Source organism: Sebastes fasciatus, chromosome 1 (genome assembly GCF_043250625.1).
Source record: "Sebastes fasciatus isolate fSebFas1 chromosome 1, fSebFas1.pri, whole genome shotgun sequence".
Lineage (NCBI taxonomy): Eukaryota > Metazoa > Chordata > Actinopteri > Perciformes > Sebastidae > Sebastes > Sebastes fasciatus.
Genome location: NC_133795.1, coordinates 12,672,166 through 12,683,371, shown reverse-complemented (window position 1 = coordinate 12,683,371; position 11,206 = coordinate 12,672,166). Strand labels below are relative to the sequence as shown.

The 11,206-nt window shown below is 39.7% G+C and overlaps 1 protein-coding gene across 3 annotated transcripts; it reads right to left on the bottom strand.

The window, feature by feature from the left end:
- Window positions 1-5,082: 5,082 nt before the first annotated feature.
- LOC141764681 (keratin, type I cytoskeletal 18-like) lies at window positions 5,083-9,230 on the bottom strand. Of its 3 annotated transcripts, none has more exons than XR_012593299.1 (7): window positions 8,626-9,180; window positions 7,263-7,345; window positions 6,829-6,985; window positions 6,132-6,296; window positions 5,921-6,046; window positions 5,505-5,784; window positions 5,083-5,378 (listed from the first exon to the last, which is right to left on the bottom strand). XR_012593299.1 is itself a non-coding variant. In XM_074630085.1 (7 exons), exons 1-7 carry the CDS (start codon window positions 9,085-9,087, stop codon window positions 5,339-5,341), a joined length of 1,254 nt encoding a protein of 417 aa, XP_074486186.1. In that variant the 5' UTR covers window positions 9,088-9,230; the 3' UTR covers window positions 5,083-5,338. The 3 variants fall into 3 exon arrangements, 2 of the variants coding, with proteins under 2 accessions (XP_074486186.1, XP_074486199.1); XM_074630085.1 differs by having other exon boundaries at window positions 5,564-5,784; window positions 8,626-9,230; XM_074630098.1 differs by having other exon boundaries at window positions 5,558-5,784.
- Window positions 9,231-11,206: the final 1,976 nt, after the last annotated feature.

Here is an 11,206-nt window from a genome sequence, read left to right as displayed (position 1 = left end):
TATACTCATTTTTAACAGTCTCTTCTGCACTATATCCTCCTGGGAACCAAGTTAAAAAAAAGTGTCTTCCAATTACTTTTTTTTTGTGATTTCCTTCCTATTTAGGGTTAAAAAGAAAATCTTAACAATTTAGGCTTGTTAAACTTTATTTTTATTGTCCACTGTAGTGGACTACAGGACTATTTCAGTGTGAAAAGACAAACAAAAAATGAACAGATTATGGCTGTAGAGTGATATTAAACCAAGAATACATTCAAATTAATTAAAAAAAAAAACACATGCCACATCACTGGAAAGCCTAGGATGTCCTCTTTACAACACATCAGGGGTTGATAGAGTAGGAAAAAAGAGTAAGAGGATATGCATGTAGACAAAATGTCCACTACAGAGGACACATGTCAATGGGCTGGGATATTCACTTTTTTAATAGACGTGTATCACAGCTGTTACTCTGCACTATATTCAGTTTTAACAGTTTTCTTCATCTCCTTGTATTTTTATATCTGGTATATTTTTTTGTACTTTGTACTTTGCATTACTAACTTTTTTTACTGCCTTTTTACTAACATGCTTTGCACTATGTAACTGTGATGCTGGAAACTTGAATTTTCCTCGCGATCAATAAAGTTACTATCTATCTATCTATCTATCTATCTATCTATCTATCTATCTATCTATCTATCTATCTATCTATCTATCTATCTATCTATCTATCTATATCTATCTATCTATCTATCTATCTATCTATCTATCTATCTATCTATCTATCTATCTATCTATCTATCTATCTATCTATCTATCTATCTATCTATCTATCTATCTTTTATAGTAGTCTCCAAATCTTTGAACCAAAAATCTCTGCAGCTTTAAATGTTCATATTTATCAGAATCAGCTTTATTGCCATTTGCTGGGGTGGATTAATGCACAGGCTGGTCTAGGCTGCAGCCTAGGGACCCCATGTTTGCAAGGGCCCCGGATTGGCCAGAATATTTTTAATCATTTAAGAGAAAAAAAAAGAACAACCTTGACTATTGGCCCATAAAAAAAATCATTTTTACAAATTACACAGCTGATTCGTCACTGCTGCAGGACAGAATAGCGGCAATATCATCACAGAGCACAAAAACCAAAAGCACAATAACTGAAAGAACACCGTGTCCAAGATCTATGAAAATCCCTAAATTGCTAGATATTTCAAGGCTTAACGGCTGTCTCAATGTGTGTGTGCATGCTTTCCGAGTGTTTACCTGTGGGCCGTGTAACATTCCTAGCACACTTTTACACATGGCATGATGAGAAGGGGGCCCCACACAAAGAGTAGCCTAGGGGGCCCTGACCACCTTAATCTGCACTGGCTATTTGACTCTGTTGTTTTTCATTAATCTCAGTGTATTTACACAGAAAAAGACATAACAGCTAAGAACAAGGACCACAAATAAAGAATAGAGAGCACTATTATGTACACGTGTGGAAAAATAGGTGTAGCCTGTAAATATAGGCAATAAAAAGCACAAATGACCAACAACAAAAATAAAATAAACAAACTATATACAAGTCAAATATTCTGTAAGTTGTCATGTAAATCATACAAATAGGTTAGTGCAAATAAATAAATACTGAATGGATATACATGGAATGGTATGTCTACAGTATGTGCATATATAGCCTGTCTATATGCAGTAGGCCTATTTACAGTGTGCAGGATATAGTGACAGTGCATGATGATATGTACTATGTGCATTGTAAACTGTAAAAAATATAGTTCATAATGGGAGCATGTGGATGTTTTGGTGTCACTTATTGACAGTGTTTGCAGTGGTGTAGTGGAGGATATACACGGGTATATTGGGAACGTAAACCTCTTTTTCTGGTGGTTAACAGCACCTATCAGCAAAACTGCCACTGGAATATATAGGAGAGTATACTCACTTCCTCCACAGTAACCTACTATCCATCTACCTAGTAGTACACCCACTTCATCAACGACCACTACACCACTGACTGATTTAAGTGTTCATCAGAGTGATGTCCCGAGGGATAATGTTCTTTTGTCTGGTCGTTCTGGCGTACAGTGCTCTGTAGCGCCTACCAGAGGAGAGAAGTTGGAACAGGTTGTGTCCGGGGTGTGAAAGGGTCTGCAGTGCTCATTTTTCTGACTCTGGAGGAGTATAGCTATAAGTCCTGGATGGACTGCAGGTTGGCACCAGTGATTTTCTCTGCAGTCCTGACTGTCCGTTGTAGTTTGTTCCTGTCCTGTTTGGTGGCTGATCCAAACCCACACAGTGACGGACACAGTGGTGGAATGTAACTTACATTTACTGTACTTAAGTACAATTTTGACATACTTGTACTTTACTTGAGTATTTCCATGTTATGCTACTTTATACTTCTACGCCTCTACATTTCACAGGTGTACTTTTTACTCCACTACATTTATCTGACATCTGTAGATACCAGCATACATTTTACATGAAAAACACATGTTCTGCTTAAATGATATGATGCAGTACTATACTACTAATATATCCGGTAGTTGTCTCCACGTTGAAAAACTACAACATTAAAATGCTCTTACATGTATTTGTTAATGGTAAAATAGAATATTCTATAACATTGTGAAAGGAGCCATTCTGCATACTTTTACTTTTGATACGTTAAGTACATTTTGCTGATAATACCTCTGTACTTTTACTTAAGTAACATTTTTAATTTAGGGCTTAGGTATACTTGTAATAGCATATTTTTAGACAATGGTATTTCTATGTTTACTTAAGTGAAAAATCAGAGTACTTCTACCACCACTGGATAAACGTGCAAAGAACAGACTGGATTATTTCAGTGTAGAATTGTGTCAGCAGCTCCTGAGGCAGGTTGAACTTTCTGAGCTGGGGCAGGAAGTACATCATCTGCTGGGTCTTTTTCTTGATGGGCGCCCACTTTAGGTCCTGCGAGATGGTGGATCCCAGAAATCTGAAGGTTTCTTTCCACAGCAGACACAGTGTGCTGTTCAGTATGGAGATGAGGGGCAGTGTTGGGGGGGTTCCTTCAGAAGTCGACTGTCATCTCCACAGTTTTGAGCGTGCACAGCTCCAGGTATTAATACTCGTCGTAAAAATGAGTGGTGAAATTGTGAATTATGTGATTTAAAATCTTACAAGGCCCAAACCCAAACCGTGGTACTGTATATGTGCATTGAGGCATATTAAAGACACCCTTTCACACTGTTATATCATTATATTATTGGACTAATGCTTTAATGTGTGAGCAGCATTTTGTTATAGCCGGTGATAGGCTACTGTTGCATAGTTAATCTATAACAATGCATCATATTTTTCCAATTAAATTCAAGAACTTTATTGTCATTATGCAAGCATAACGATATTGTGTTTGCCCTCAAATGGTGCATTGTATTAAAAAAGACTACACATACAAGGAATAAATAATGCAATAAAAAAGTGTGGAATCTTGAGCAATATAGATATCAAAATAATGAGTATAATAAAATAACAATGAAATGCAATTGTGTTTTTTATGTAAAATCATTACCTGAAAACTAGTAACCAGCCTACAGCTGTCAAATGAATGCAGTGGAGTAAAAAGATACAATTCGTCCTCTGAAATGTAAGTAGAAAGTAGCATTACATAGAAATACTCAACTAAAGTACAAGTACCTGAAAAGTATAGCAGTACTTTAGTTACTTTCCACTTACGAGTATGTGTGTTTTGTTTTTCTTTTTTAAATAACTGGATAAGAACATGATTAAAAAGGATTACATTATTCAAATTTTGAATTTAGGAGAGTATTTAAAGAGAGTTAACAAAAATGTAGGTTTGCACTGTATTCTTCATATTATAAACCAGCTGAAGACAAGAGGAGTTGATTGTAACCAACCCAGAGCTAAAAGGCCAGTTAATATTGTACTTTTGGCATTCTACCAGAAACTTGATTTTAATGGAAAGATAATATCACCATAACAGATATATGAAGTGTGTCTCCTGGCTTGTTTCGACCTTCTGCTGCCCCCCAGTGGCCAAACATCAATTAAGGCAGCTTTAAGCACCCGAAGGTGTGCATGGAGGACTCAACAAATGTTGGGCCTCATTTACCAATATCTTCCGAAGTTTCTTCTTAAATTTGTTCTTGAGAAAGGTTCTAAGAAAAGTCTATGTCAGATTCATGACATGTTGTTAAACCGCAGTTATTCGTACCTGTATTCTTACGATGATGAATCCCATTGTCTTCGCAAATGGAAGGCATGGGCCAGTTGAATTAGCAGGTAAACGCTCCGCCAATCCCCATAAAATGGCATGAGACTGCAGGACCGTGTGCACACAGAAATTGAAACGCCCATGCAAAAGAGGGTGGAGCACAGCACTCCAAAGGTTGAAAAAAACTTAAATAGTTCTGAGGTGGAGGTAGTTCTGCAGGAAGTGAACGCCAAACGAGCTGTCATATTTAACAGCGTCAGTAGTGGATACAAAATAACACAAAAAAAGATGCATGGGATGCTATTACTTGTTAAGTGTTGATGTGTTAGAGTAGCGTTTATTTATTTATTTACAGTAATAAAAATAATTATTAAAAATATTATAAATGATAAAAAATGTAAATCCCATATTATAAAACTGTAGAATTGAAGAAATTTTTTTTTTTTTCACATGTCAGCACTCAAATGTGCGTAATTGTGCTCTTGAGTGTGCTTAGATTATGTTCTTAACAAATCCCAAATAAGAAAACATTGGTGAATATCATAATCTTTGTGAAAACTGCATAAGTGGGTTTTAAGAAGAAATTTCTTTTTAAGAACGGTTGGTGAACGAGGCTCAATAATACTAGCATTCATCTTCATAATTAAGCCAGCAATAAAATCATGTAATATGTCCGACATTAATTTTCTTGGGGTGTGGCTGTTTTGTCAACAGAAGCTATATTATTATCTGTCAGTTAAAATCATGTAATTAATTAAGACTTTGTTTTTCTCAATTAACAAGGACTTTGATGCAATTAATATGACAAAAACAAAACATAACATACACATTCTTATATGTAACATAACAAATGCACAAGAGAGAGCCATGACTGTGTGTCAACATGTGGTTTTATTCATTTTTATGTTGCTTTCAGGTCAGGCAACGGTTGCTTTTCAAATAGCCTGCCTGTTTCACTGCGGTGCCTTTAGTCAAAATTGCTTAAATCATTTATGGCTTACACAGAATGTGGTTTTGGTTCAAAACTGGCTTTAGCTGATTGGACCAGTATGGAATGTTTTCCATAATGAATAGTTGTGGCTTTTTCTGCTTTCGATGTTGGGATGGACCCAGATTCTTTGTTCCAAATTAGCTTGTGGCTGCCAGCTCATCCAGGGCATCCTGGAGCCTGTACAAAACACAAATGAAACAGTTTCCAAAATATTCATGTTGAACTGTGAACTGACTGCCTCACTTTATGATGTAGTTGTGCTTGACCATGCAAACTGTGATAACAAGGTATTTTAGTATTCACCTCCACCACCATCAACACCTTGCTTGGATCTGTTCTTTTCTCCAACACCTAACTCTTACTTGAAGTCATCACCATCCAGCAGGCTCTTGTAAGTGGCAATCTCGGCTTCCAGTTTCATCTTCATGTTGAGCAGCGCCTCGTAGTCTTGGGTCTGCTGCTGGATGTTTGCACGCAAGTTGGTCAGCTCCTCCTCCAGGCGCATAATGATGGTGTTGTACCTCTCCATTTCCATGTTGTTTCGGTGCTCTGTGTTGCGTAGTGTGTCCTCTAAGGAGGCTCTCTGATAAAGGATTGAAAAGGAGGAATCAGATGTCTGCCAAAGAGGATTTTAGACAAGTCTAATTTGGGAAAACATGCAAAACGTTATGTAACGGTCATGATATTTTAAAGAAAAAAGAAAATATATGCATGCTTACTAAGCTCTGTTGTGATGCAAGTTCAATTTCCAGGGTCTGTAACTGTCTGGATAGGTCACTCTTCTCCATTTGGGCTCCCTGGAGAGCTTCTGTGTTCTGCGATACCTCCACCTGCACATCCGCAATCTGAAAGGGAGAGGCGTAAAAGGGTGTTAGCCAACAAACAAAGATAGTTGCTGCAAATTATTATCCCTTTTTAACACTGCATCACCTGATTTTCATGCCAATGTTTGAGGTCTTCTGCGTTCTTCACGGCGATCTTCTCATAGTTGCCCCTCACGTCTGCCATGACCTGGGCCAGGTCCTGACCTTTGGGAGCGTCAACGTCCACTTGCACGCCTGACTGCGAGATCTGATTCCTCAGCTCCATCACTTCCTATAGGACCGACAGAAAGCGAGAAATGAACAAACATATTCATGGCGTGTGACATTCGAGCAGTGGGCAATGTCAAGGTCTGAAAAGTGAAGCTAATGAGAAAGTGCCTTAATCTTGCATTCTTTCTGATAGCCAGCAGGGGGCGACTCCTCTGGTTGCAAAAAGAAGTCTGATTGTATAAGTTTATGAGGAAATGAGCCTACTTCTCACTTGATTTATTACCTCAGTAAACATGAGTTTATGGTCTCAATCGCTAGTTACAAGTCTTATTCAATACAGCATGATTTTCATTTAGGAAATTATGGTCCCATTTAGAGTTAAATAGACCGTAAAGCAGTGTATGCTTTAGGGCGTGGCTACCTTGTGATTGACAGGTTACTACCATGGTGTTGTCCAGTCTGGGAGTTGTCCGTGTTTTCATCTTACAACTTTAACATCTAACAACTTTCACTTCTTATATACAGTCTATGCTTGTGAGCCACTGTTCCAATAGTAAAGTGTGATGGTTCATCTGGATGTAGTGTGAACTCACGTTCTCATGGTTCTTCTTCAGGAAGGCGAGCTCCTCCCTCACATTCTCAATTTCACTCTCGATGTTCATCCTGGTCATGTTGGTGTCATCTATGACTCTCTTCAGCCCAGCGATGTCGGCCTCCACAGACTGGCGGATTGCCATCTCATTGTCGAACCTGTAGGAGTGCACAGACACATACTGTCATTCACTCTGTACTGTATTGTGTAAAGTTACGAAATGGCATGACTGAAATGTCAAAGAAGTGTTTCAGACACAAACCTGTTCTACATAATAGGCCACATGCTCTGCACATACAAACTCTGCATGGGCTTCCATTTGCAAAGTCTATAATATCGTTTGACACCAAAGCATGTCTTCCTTCGAACATGATGTACAATCTTAATATCTAAAAAGCATAAATAACTCTGAAATTCAATTTAAAACAAACATACTTCACTTTGAAGTCGTCAGCAGCAAGACGGGCATTGTCGATCTGGAGCACAAAGCGAGCGTTCTCCAAAATCTTATCGAAGATCTGGACAGAAAAAAGAATATAAGCCAAAAGAAAGTTTTCATGGTTATAAAGAACACAGTTGTTTCACCAGAAGCCTCTTCCTCCAATGCTTCAATCATCATGTGCTATGAGATGGCAGTGATTCACACAGCCACAGAATATGAACATGTGATTTGAATCACTATTTCCCTTATGAAACAATAGAAACCCCAGAGTCAGATTACATTGAATCCATGGTAACTGTTAGTGAAATGAGGAACCACAAACTGAAGGACAGGAAAAGAGGATGTTCCTGTGCCAGAACTGAATCTGGTTTGTTTTAGCATTGTTGGAAACATGGATTTCCTGTTTGAATAACTCATGCAGAGAGGATTTTTTTCTCTCTAATTCTCACACAGCTGCACTGTCTCCGTCTGTCTTTGTCTTTGTATATATCGCTGGATGTGTTTATGTGTGCATAGAATGAAAAATTCTTTGTGCGTGAGTGTGTTTGTGGGTTTGTGTGTAAACTGCCTCAGAGGAAAAGGGGAAATACTTGTGCCTTTATGTGTCCAGAAAGACAAAGTGCCTCCATCAATGTGTCATTATGTGACATTGAAGATTTGGAGTCTGCAGAGGAATGTGACATTTGATTCTACACAGTGGGGGCTGATTGTTACGCTCACACGCATCTGTGTGCACACTCACACTCAGTCCGAGATCCTTTGTGTGTGTGTGTTTTTACCACACATCTGTTTCACATTGGGGCCCTCCTCCTACACCAAAGAATGCTTGTAGAGTCGCCATTTGCAAGAAGCAGGGCCATTTGGAAAGGCTTTTGTGTGGCAGAGGTTTGTTTGAGAGCTTGAGAACTTGAGAACCCGCGTGTTGGTGAATCATCAGAGGAAGTTCTGGACACTTAAAACGAGTTTTATGGGGGAGGGTTTAGAGCCTTAGAGCAACCACACCCTTCATTCTCTTTTGAAATTTGATAACTTACAAAGGAAATGCTGCCCGTCCCAGGATCAGTGTTCACAATCCTTATTTGCAATGTTAGGCAATGAATAAATAATCAATACACTGATAAAACTTACTGACACAAGTAGGTCTACATTTGAAACTTTGATTGGGAAGATGAGTGCCATCACATGCACTCATTCATTCAATAGTAGAGGCCCCATCAAGCATTTAAACACTCATATCTTTTACAACCCTCATTGTCTGTCTCACCTCGCTGTATCAAAGACCAACAACCACAACTTCCCACATTTCCAACTTCCCCCTTTTTCATCTCCATGATCATCATTCATTGTCATGCTTACCTGTCTGCGTAGGTCCTCGATGATGGGTTCGTACTTGCTGTAGTCTCTCAAGCTGGGCCCTCCCTTCTCCATAGCCTCCATGATCTTCATCTCCAGCTCCTGGTTGGCCTGTTCCAGGTTCCTCACCGTCTCCAGGTAGTTGGCCAGGCGGTCGTTCAGGTTCTGCATGGCTCCCCTCTCGTTGCCAATGATCCCAGCACCGCCGCCACCACCAGCCTTGGATGAACCGGCACCACCAAAACCTGAGCCCATACCACCACCCATACCACCACCCATACCACCACCCATTCCACTGCTCAGCTTGAAGGACGATGAAGAGGTCATAGGGGCACCAGACCGCAGGGACGGTGAGGCCACAGAGGAGATGCGGGAGCCATATCCACCAGCACCGCCAGAAATGCTGAAAGCACGGTGCTGGGGCTGGGAGCGGGTCTGCATCACGCTGGATCTTTTGAAGCTCATTGTGGAGAAGTTTTAGGCACCGCAGAGAATGAAGTGAAAAATGAGATGTGGAGACACACTGCTGGGCGGCTTAAAAAGTGACGCTGGCAGGGGGAAGTTGGGAACTTATACTCCTGCTTCTCTCATGCAATCACAGCTGGTCTCTCAGACCCTGCCCACTTCAGCATCGCCCCCAGTCTCCCTTTCCTGCTCCCCCTCCCTGCTCTCTCATTCACCCACATGTTCCCTTTTTTTTAACCGACAATGTATTTTCTGTCTCCAAGGAAATGTGTGAGCAATTTTTCTGTTGTGAAAACACATTTACGTTCGAACAACCCAAGCTAATTTATTTAATTAAACTATAAAGAGATCACATAAACCAGAGTTAACAACAAAAGAAAGAAGGTGGTATAAAAAGACATGTTGTCCATGCAGGGTAAAGTACATGTGCTAACGGAGAAGGCTGGAATAGAGTTAAAACTAAAAGTTAAAGGGTTGAATATTCGTTTCAAAATGAGGTTTACTTTGTAAGCAAACAAAATTCCTTTGGTTTGCCCATAAAAGGCAGAATGTCTACCATTTGCTGCATAGTTTGTGGTCAGCCATGCCCCAAAATAAATAGATTTTGACGACCTTCCTATCTAGACTAAACTGAACGAGAGATACGGTGCAGCTGCAGCACTGATTGCTAAAACAGAGGGGCAACAGGGGGGGACTATATTTCTTTTCTGGCTTCTACTCTTAAAGAGCTAAATGAATCACTGGAAATGAATGTTTATCAGAATAGCTGCAGTCAGAAAACTGAACTGATTTACTGATAAACAACAGTTGCCAATGGCATTTCAATTCGGACAATATACTGTAAAAGGAAACCTAAGAACGCCCAAGCTTCATATACACCCTGAAGACCCGAGAAGAGATAAGATGCCTGAAGAACAAAAGTAAGCCAATAGCACATTGTTCAGAACACAATCAAAAGGTAAGAAAAGCTGCCCTCATTCACCAATCATACTATAGGTGATCAAATCAGCTCTGTCTATTATCTTTGAAGCCTTATCCTGGTGTGTCGAGACCTTTGATATCTCAGTACGAAAAGTGCTCTTTTTGCATTAATCCTGTGTGAATCACAGGAAAAAAACAAACCAAAGAATCACAAGACCGGTCAACGTATAATCACGAATAATGTTACTGTCACTCATTTCAAAGTAAATGTGCTTTATTTTTGCATCAAAGTGACTAAATAAATGCCATGGTGCCATACTGTCCCTGGGAACTAAATTATATACAATTGGCATGAAACACTATCCAAAAAAGGGATAATTTTCCTAAATACCAAGCTTTTACATGCATTGTTCTGGCAGGACCTTGGAAAGGCTCATATAAGTTTAATTGGGGCTAAAGTTGTGGTCAGAGCGGATCTTCACACTGGGCCCGAGAGAGCTGGATAACAAAACCTAATGAACCACCCCAGGGGAATCTGGCAAAGTCTCAAACACCCTCCTGAGCTTCATACAACCTAGTTCTTTTCTTTCCTGATCTTACCTCACCTTCACGGTCGATCAAGTTTCAGTGTTTCTCACACTTCACTCCAGCCCCTCGCTGTTCATTTATTCACTGCTCTCTTTTAGCAGTACTCAATAAGAAGGGAAAAGCAGCACATACTATAGGGAAGCAAAAAGCAAAGGAAACACTGATGAATCCAGCCCGTGATGAGGACAGGCAGATATAAAGAGGAACGATGAATTAAATCAGCATGACTCATAACTCATGACAGCGTCTCCGCCGTTGTGTTTGTTTGAATGTGTGTTGGCAACATTATGCCTCGCCCGCCAGGACAGCAAAAAAACAAGAAATTGACAAATAGCAACAGGAACATACCTTGACCAATAGTTCTATTTAACATTTCTAGTAAATTGCACATTTGTCGCACATATCCTGCTTTTAATTGAAGATATTTTGTGTCCCTATGAGGACTTTTTTTCCGTGAATGATAACTTTTTTCCCTCACATGCGATGATCTTATCTGAATAGCACACCTCTTTCCCAGATAAGACAGGAAAAAAGCAGAGGAAAAGAGTAAAAGGCCGGAGTCTGTGAGTCATAGTCACACACAGCAGGAATCTGGAAACTACTAGAGGAG